General features: G+C 37.5%; 1 protein-coding gene across 2 annotated transcripts in view; it reads right to left on the bottom strand.

The window, feature by feature from the left end:
• Window positions 1-3,292, bottom strand: part of nfkb2 (nuclear factor of kappa light polypeptide gene enhancer in B-cells 2 (p49/p100)) — a 32,035-nt gene extending 28,743 nt beyond the window's left edge. The window contains exons 1-2 of one of the 2 annotated variants that reach the window (XM_078160867.1): window positions 3,250-3,292; window positions 1,021-1,153 (exon numbers count right to left, since the gene is read on the bottom strand). In XM_078160867.1, the coding sequence (XP_078016993.1) occupies window positions 1,021-1,037 (17 nt within the window). In that variant the 5' untranslated portion in view covers window positions 1,038-1,153; window positions 3,250-3,292. Of the gene's footprint in view, window positions 1-1,020; window positions 1,154-3,249 lie in introns of those variants that run through there. The other variant, XM_078160871.1, reaches the window with a different exon arrangement.
• Window positions 3,293-9,566: the final 6,274 nt, after the last annotated feature.

Genomic DNA, 9,566 nt, shown 5'->3' on the forward strand with positions numbered 1-9,566 from the left:
CACGTTTGGTCATGGACTTTCCACGTCCACATATGACGTCCAAGGTACCCTGGGTGTGTTGGTTGTTGACGCTCTTACAAGATACACTTCTGTTTTCACAGGAAATGTACGTGTTGTCAGTATAACAACACAGATTGACTTTTTTTTCCTTCAACAACACACACGTGGTTGAGTTCATGAAAAAAGAACAGGCTTTACAATCTTACAGGAAGTGAACACCTCCCTTCAGTAGGTGTCAGTGGTTGTTGGACCCATCCACCTCCCCTCCCACCTGCCCCACTCCGACTTTCGTCCCCTTTAACTCACGTTGTTGTCCTGAGGCGTTTTCCCCTGACACCGCCGGGCGCCGTTAAACTATAACAGCAACCAGACGTGTATCACGCCAACCTTAAAGGATGGCTGTTTTCGTTGGATTCTGACGCCGCAAGTCACTGCGCAAGTGCCGGATTTCAACAACTTCAGAGTGAGACCAGCTCGAATATCACAGGTTCACCTGTTCTGGAAAATAAATGACTAATTGTTCGGCTCGTTAGCTCGGGGACGACAGTGGGAGGCGTCCCAGGTAAAAACCTTTTTAATCAGTCTCTGATCCGACATCTTTACAAGTCTGTTCCAAAGCCGAAGTGTTTGACATTTATGCCTGATGTTTGGAGGTTCACATCCCATAATCTCCACTGATGGCCAGAACTGAAGTTTGTGGACACTCAGGAAGAACCAAATCGCATCCAATCGTAAAAATAAACCTTAAATTGTTTTGGTCAAAAACCTCAACATAGACACTGAGCTTGTTTCTGTAGCTCATCTGGTTCAAAGGTTACTGCCCGAACTGTTTTCAGGTGGCGGCCATATTGAATTTTACCAGTCATCAGAATGCCGATCTGTGACGCACAGATGTCTTCTACATGTGTTCAGCTACATGTGTTCAGGTGCTCAGTTTTACCGCCCGACTGTTTGAACCAAAACATCTACAGATCAAACATGTTTGTTTGTTTTGTTTATATCCATTAAAATGACACACACCTTAGAGCTCCCGCCATGACTCCGCAGAAACACTGATGATGATGATGAAGATGAAGGTGATGATGAAGGCTCCGCTCCCTGCAGGAGGAGGATGATCTGGTCTTCTTCGCTCCGTTTTTTTTTTTTTTTTTCCCTGCAGACACCAAATTAGGAGATAATCAGCACCCAGGGTTATATCTAAATCCATCAGAGGGGATTTCCACTCCTCCTCCTCCTCCTCCTCCTCCTCCTCCTCCTCCCTGTGATTATTTGGGAACGATCTTCCACTTTCAGCCCAAACAAACAACAAACTGCTGCTCCTCTTAAAGGAACAGTCGCCCATTTTCCCTCCAGACAAACATCAGTTTAATGTCTGTGGTTAGCCTAGCTTAACACAAAGACTGGAAGCAGAGGGAAACTGTTAGCCTAGCTTAGCAAAGAGACTGGAAGCAGAGGGAAACTGTTAGCCTAGCTTAACACAAAGACTGGACGCAGAGGGAAACTGTTAGCCTAGCTTAGCAAAGAGACTGGAAGCAGAGGGAAACTGTTAGCCTAGCTTAGCACAGAGACTGGAAACAGAGGGAAACTGTTAGCCTAGCTTAACACAAAGACTGGAAGCAGAGGGAAACTGTTAGCCTAGCTTAGCAAAGAGACTGGAAGCAGAGGGAAACTGTTAGCCTAGCTTAACACAAAGACTGGACGCAGAGGGAAACTGTTAGCCTAGCTTAGCAAAGAGACTGGAAGCAGAGGGAAACTGTTAGCCTAGCTTAGCACAGAGACTGGAAGCAGAGGGAAACTGTTAGCCTAGCTAAACACAGTGACTGGACGCAGAGGGAAACTGTTAGCCTAGCTTAGCACAGAGACTGGAAGCAGAGGGAAACTCTTAGCCTAGCTAAACACAGTGACTGGACACAGGGGGAAAGTGTTAGCCTAGCTTAGCACAGAGACTGGAAGCAGGTGGAAACTGATAAACTCTGATAACTGATAACAGATAAACTCGTTAAAATGAACTTTAAATTTAGATTTTTTTTCTCTTCAAATTACTAATACATTTTGATGACTAAAGATCGACTTACTAGCTTGTATTCTGAGCTTTCAGCTTCATGTCATGGTCTTCGTCTGTGGATGTTTTGTCCAAAATCAAAGGGGTTTTAACAGCTGACGAGTTCACGTGTCAGCATGCCGACTGTTATGTTTACAGACTCAACTCCTGGATGATGAAGACCGTGAGACGCAGCTGAAAGCTCCAGATGAAGCTGGTCAATGGATCAATGCTCCGTAAAGAGGAGGTTGCGCACCTCAAGTTATTTTGTCACGTTTTAAGTTTATAAATCATTGAAATCAGATGATTGAATTTATTCTGCTGGAAGTGTTTTATTTAATATCTGTTTTTAAAACATTAAATCTGAGTAAGGACGAGTTCGTCATGTTTGTGTTTGAAGTTGTTCCTTTGACTTGAAACGACCTGTGCAGCTGCAGTTTGTATCTGAGCTGATGTGTTGGCTCATTAAACACAAAGCTGATAAACTTTAATCAAAGATACATTCAAGTAAAATGAGTCTGAGCCTGAGAATAAATCTGGATTACGTCACAAACATTTCTCTCTAACCAAGTTGAGTTAAGAAAAACAACATTTAGTTCTTGTTTTTTGTCTCTTGAGGATCAAATTGAATTCTAACAGTGACGTGAAGTCACAGTTTCAGTTACTGAAGCAGAGTGAGAATAAAACACAAAGTGTAATAACTCTACTAATAAATAAATGTTGCTGCTCAGTGACAGTCACATCAAACTGCAGCTGTTTGACTCTTTTTACATCTCAACAAATTAAATCTGTTTGTCCTCATTAACACACACTCACCCTCTGACTCAGCTGCTCATTAACATTGATGTTACTAACAATAATAATAATAATAATGATCAGCTGTTTCCAGGTTAATAAATCAGCTGATCTCTGATTTTAAAGAAGAAAATAAACTTTAAATTTTGTTTAAATCAAAGTTTCACTTCTTTTCTTCTGTTTGGGATCAAATTCTTTTTTTATGCTGAAAGTGACTGATTTAAATTCACATTTCAGTTTGACGTTGATGTGAAAACATTTATCAGTCTGAGTGTCTGCAGCTGATCGAGTTATGGATCAGTTATGGATCAATTATGGATCAGTTATGGATCAGATATCGATCAGTAATGGATGAGTTATGCATCAGCCTGTGCTCAGAGAGGCATAATAAAGAGTTTAAAGGTGAGCCTTACCTGTGTGCTGCAGCTCCGTCTGTCTGTTTCCCGAAAAACACTAAATTCCCAACAAACAGCAGCAAACACACCTGAGACAACTTCCTGTTCGGGCTTTTCAAAATAAAGTTAGCTGGAACAGAAAGCATTTATTTGTATTCCTTTATTGGCCCTTTAAATACATTATTACTCAGTCTTTTATTTTGCATCACTTTCATATTTTTTCTCTTGTCTGTGTTTTTGGGTTTGATTGTTTCACTTATATCCCATCTTTCAATCATATAATAAATTAATATGTGGAGTTTGTTCAGAGAAAATGCAGAAAAACTAATTTATTTGAGTCATTTTTAACCTTTGCATTCATGTAATCACGATTTCCAGTTTTATTGTGTTTTATATTGTTATTGTTGTTGTTGTTATTTCAATTTTTACTCCTATTTTTGTGCCTCTCACTTTAACTTAAACATCATTTTGGTGTTTCTGAACGTGTTTTATAAATAAACTTGATCTTATTTAAAGTAAATATGATAGAAAATAATAATCATTTTGGTTTGAAATAAACTTTTGGTCTCTTTTAAACTTTTATTTCCAGCTGTCCGCAGAGTTCAGTAAACAGAGGCTTTTAATTTGAAGGTCAGCTCTCTGAACCGGAAGCAGCTCGGCGGTGTTGTCACGGTAACCAGCAGCCTGTCAGTCAGAGTGGAAAGCCCCGGAGCTCGCGGGGAATTCCGGCGCAACGTGGCAAATACAGCGCGCTGATTGGTGGAGGCAGGAGGAGAGACCCGCCCACCGCCGAGTACATGCATTTATATTTATTTATTTATTTATTTATTTATTTATTTATTTATTTATTTATTTATTTATTAGGGTCCATGCAGGACACTATTGTAATCCTAGGTATTCTTCTTCTTCTTCTTCTTCTTTCTTCTTCTGAGGAAATCATACTTCCCATGGGTGAAAACTCTCCAAACTTTGCACAAAGGTCCAGTCTCATGCCAGATATCCTCAGCTGTAAACTCAAGCCAATAGTCCTGATGGTGGCGCTACAGCAAGCGTCTAAAGTTCAAAACTTTGAAAATTCATAACAAATCAACCATACGTGCTACAACTTCACAACTTTCATCAAACTGTAGCCCCAATACTGAAGAAACCTTTGTACATTTAAACCTATTAAAAATTATGAAGTTCATCACTGTTTTTTTTCAAAAACTGTAAAACTTCTTAAACCTATCTCCTCCCACAATTTTTGCTCAATTGACACCAAACTTGCTACAGAGCATCTTCAGACTGTCCTACACAAACTATGTTTCTCAGATTTTTGATTTATCAAAAATTGAGCCTACAGTGCATCAAAATGTTTGACTGTAAACAGTACTGTAAACATATACATGCAAATTCTTGCTAAATAAATCTTCAATGTTCATGAAAAAATGACAAAATTCTAGAGTCATGGTAGATGATGTGTGGCAAATTTCAGAATTTTATCTCAAAAACTGAATTTTTGACAGCATTTTGAATTTTGCTCTAATGTGAACAATTGGAGTCAATGTAAAAATGGCAATTTTAAACATCAGTTTTTCACTTATGGAGCAAATCAATCATTGTTACAAACAAATTACCAACATCTCCATGCTGTCTAGATGCAATATGTGTATTTTCAGATTTTTGTTTTGATTACTGAATTTTTTACAGTGGTTTGAAATCTGCTTTTCCATGCATAGACGGCTGCTAAACCTGCACGTCTGGCTTAGTCAATTTGTGAAGCTACACATGAATTGTCACTGACTAATTAGCTCAGTGAGATAGAAATTGATTCTTAGTCTCAGAGGTTGTGAGTTCAAGCCTCAGCTGAAGCAAAGGACAGATTGTGTTGCTAAATATCTTCCAATTCTTCTGCTTGTTGCTCAGAATTGCCTAAAAATGCCCGGACCCGACCCATCACTGCGCAGCAGATATAATTACTGTTGTTGTTGTTGATTTTATCAAATAAATTCAGAGTAAAAGAAAATAATCAGATCAAATAATTAAAGAACAACATGATAAAATAAATTAATGTTCAAATATTTTAAATTTACAACATAATAAATTTATATGTGACTTAATTATAATAAACACCCACAAATAAACACTCAGTGGTGAAACTGTTGATTATTAGTTAAAATTTTTGTCAAACTTTTCATTAAGTTAAATTTAATTAATTATTTCTTATTAAAAATAAGGACCTGTATGGAAGCCTAGCTGTGTCACAAAAAGAGAGAAATAAGGACAAAAATAAAAATACTCCAGGTTAATAAACATCATGAGAAACTGTCAAATTTAATATCTTATCATTTGTAATAATTCTCAGAAAATGAAACATTTGATATGTTATTGATATTTATTATGATACATACAAGCAGACAGAGAAATAATCAGTGTACAGTTAGTTTGATTAAAGATTTGATTTAGAGTGACACAAAACAGACAACGTCCTTATTCGCATAAACTTATAAACCTTAAATGTGTTACACAAAAACATTCCCTGCATGTTTATAATATTGATGACCAAGTATCTGTCACACAAACCTGGGTATGTGACATCACCAATTAGCTGTGACTTACAATATATATAAATATTAATGTTACATATAAACCTTCATCAACTTGATATATTTAAATAATCCACACCAACATCTTATCAGCTCGTTATCCTCAGAAAATTTTATCTAATGAAGTCTGATTATATTCTGACGTGTTTCTTCTCTCTGCATCAAGTTTTTGTATTTTTATATTTGTATAGTTCTTTTGTAAATTTAATTATTGTTCACTGATTAGTTCGTTTTTCTGCTCGGTGTCACGTCACTTATCTTTTGTTGTATTTTTCTTAATTATCTTTAGTTGTTTTCTTTTTAAACTTTTTCTCTTTGAGGGGAAAAAAACCTGAAAACAAAAAGCAAATATTTTGAAATATTTCATTACATCAATAAGATATTTTAACACCGGATCTCTTTACGTGACTCAGAATAATGTCACACGTCAAAATTCTGACTGTAACTGTGACGTGGTGACGATGACGTTAATGAACATTTTGTGTCTGTTTTAGACTCGACTTATAATTCTAAATAAAATCTTCAAATCTCAAAATATTCCCTCACTAAAGGCTGAATAACGATATAGAAAATTATTACAGTCGTAACTCGGATTATTTTCAATGTCATTTTGAACTTTAATAATAATAATACATTTTATTTAAAAGGCGCCTTACAGAGCGAAAACTAAAATAACTGTGACATGTGACGTGCTGCTGTCGTCTGCTGAATAAAGTTACAATTAAAACATGTTAAAAATTTAAATGAGGAGTTCCCTCAAACATTAAAACAGCATCAACCTTTAATGAAATAATAATACAAATAAAAACTCGTGAACAGGTGTCTTTTCAGTTTTTTATTTTCACTGTTACATTTTAACAAAAAGGCGTAAAATCTCCCTCACACAGGATCCCCAAGTCCTTTCAATCAGAGCCGAGACACAGAAAATAGAGTTTGTTTCATCCATTAATCTCCACATGCAGCACATGACCCCGCCCCCTGGCGTCCCCCCCGTCCCCCTGTCCCCTCCCCCGACCCTGAGAGATGAAGGTTTCCTCTTTAAGGTTCCAGGTGACTCTTTGCTGAACAAGCTGAGAGCTGCAGTTTCGAGCGTGGCAGCGAGGGGGCGCTGTGACAGAAAACAACAGCTGAAGCTTTCATTTGTGCATCTGATGACCAGTTACAGAGACTAACTGGGACACCAGTGAGCAGTGGGGGTTGCATAGTTACAGTCAGATCAGACTCTCACACAGTTCAGCATCAGGAGAGAAAATCAAACACAAACTCGCTGCGGAGTCAAAATCTGTCGTCATCAAAGACGGAAACATTTCTTGTGTCACGGTTTTGCTTGTGCAGTTTCTACGCGACGCTGTACGAAGTTTTCTGTTTCCCACCTTCACACTGTTTGTGTTTTGTTTCCGTCTGATGCAGAACTCTGACAGAACGATTCAGAGTTTACCGGCTAACAAGGCTAATATTGCTTCCTTTAACTGCATAGATTAGCATTAGCTTTAGCAATAGCACAAGCTGCAACCGTGTCATGACCTGAAATTTAAAAACAAAGTTTTTTGGTTTAAAGTCGACTTTATGTCGCCAGCTAATGGCAGACGAGATGAGCAAAGAGCTAAAAGCTAACAGCTAAAAGTTAAAGGATCATTCTGCTGTTTTTCTTTTTCATGTTTTAACCAACATTTTACCGCTGAAAGAATTCTGTGGTGTTTTAGATTTATTAATAACTTGTTTGTAACCATGTGACCTCTGATAATGAGGACAGGAAGTGATGAAAGAAGCTGTCAGGCTAACATTACTAGCTAACATTAGCTAACTTTGGCTACTCTTTTCTACCTACTAGGTCTGGTAAAAAACAGGCTAATGTTACTGGCTAATGTTAGCTAACTTTAGCTACTATTTTCTAACTTACACATTAACTGTTCTCAGAGGTCTGGTGAAACGCTGTCAGGCTAACATTACTAGCTAATGTTAGCTAACTTTAGCTACTATTTTCTAACTTACACATTAACCGTTCCCAAAGGTCTGGTGAAATGCTGTCAGGCTAATGTTAGCTAACTTTAGCTACTGTTTTCTACCCAGTAGGTAAACTGTTCCATGGGGTCTGGTGAAACGCTGTCAGGCTAACATTACTAGCTAATGTTAGCTAACTTTAGCTACTGTTTTCTAACTTATACATTAACCGTTCCCAGAGGTCTGGTGAAATGCTGCCAGGCTAACATTATTAGCTAACATTACCTAACTTTAGCTACTGTTTTCTACCTACTACGTTAACTGTTCCCAGAGATCTGTCTGCTGAAACCCGTTACAAGTTTGGGTCATGGTTAAAAACGAGAAGTAGTTACAGCACACTGTGACTGCATCCACCTCCAGGAAGGTTGAAGACAGCGGTGTACCGTTACCTTTTATTTTTATTTTCATTCTTTAAGTCTGACTATTTTCCGAACTTTAAGTTGTTTAAGTCCGACTGAACAGCCGAACACAAGTCAGAGGTGTTTGTTCAGCGTTTCCTGCCCTCCATCTGGACGCTGATGTCGTCACGTGTAAAGAAACTCTTCTCTGAACTCACTGATAATATCACCGTCACATTAAAACACAGTTTTGAGTTCAGACTGAAGGATGACAGTATTTATAACCAAAAACACACTGGGTCAGACTCTGTAGGCTGACTTTGAGGCACGTCACTAAAAACAGCAGAATGAGCCTTTAATAAAATAAGTCCAGTAAATATTAAAGCTTAAAGTCCTGAGGCACATGTAAACTGCATTATACAAAAACAACAGACATCTATAGAAGACAAACATGTCAACACACATCGTGGACAAAAGTATGTGGACGCGTTCAAACAGCCTCCACTCATCTGCTTACAGTGTTTTTAAAAAAGTAAAAATGTTTCCAGATTTTCTCAGTTTTGATTAAATCAATATCTGGAAACTTTCAGGTGTTTCAGGCCTATTAAAAATCATTCTAACAAAACAAAACCCTCTGGATTTAACAACTGACAGAGAATTCATCTTTAATGGTTTTGATAAGACATGAATTCCTTTTTATTTTAAAGGCAAAATGATCCAGTTCCAGCTTCTCAGATGTGAATATTTTCTGTTTTTCTTCATCTTTTATGACAATAAACTGGATCTCTTCAATGAAAACTGCTGATTATAGTTTCCTAAAGACCACAGAGATGTCTTGTCTCAACAAGATTCACTTTAATGTCATAAAAGACGACAAAAAACAGGAAATATTCACATCGGAGAACTGAAATCAGATTATTTTTCCTTATTTCTGCATAAAAAATCTGTTAATAATCAAAACGATTGAAGATTAATTTTGTGTCAGTTGTCTAATCCAGATTATTTTGGCTTTTAGTGTCGTAAACAGATTTTTATTGCTTTGTCTGAATAATTTCTAAAATAAAAAAGGCCTGAAAGCAATCCTGTAATTCACAAAAGAAAAGATCAAAATTAACATTTTGTGCAGCTGAAATGTTAAATTTACTTCATAGTTAAAAATGTCTCCAGGTTATACAACACTAGTTTCATTAATCATTTCAGCTCGAGTCCAAACATCAGCTGAAGTTGGCGAACGATGGCGTCCACATATTTTTGGCCACACGCTGTGCTGAAGGCAAACAGTGACACAGTTCCTCTGAGGCGTTAAGACTCTGATACATGTCGAGAACTTCTCGCTATATTTGGGATGATATGTGTTTAAAGCAGCACGGCGGCGTTAAAGCTGCAAAACAGGAAGTTCCTGAAGAAGAAG

This window comes from Epinephelus lanceolatus, chromosome 17 (genome assembly GCF_041903045.1).
Source record: "Epinephelus lanceolatus isolate andai-2023 chromosome 17, ASM4190304v1, whole genome shotgun sequence".
Taxonomy (NCBI): Eukaryota; Metazoa; Chordata; class Actinopteri; order Perciformes; family Serranidae; genus Epinephelus; species Epinephelus lanceolatus.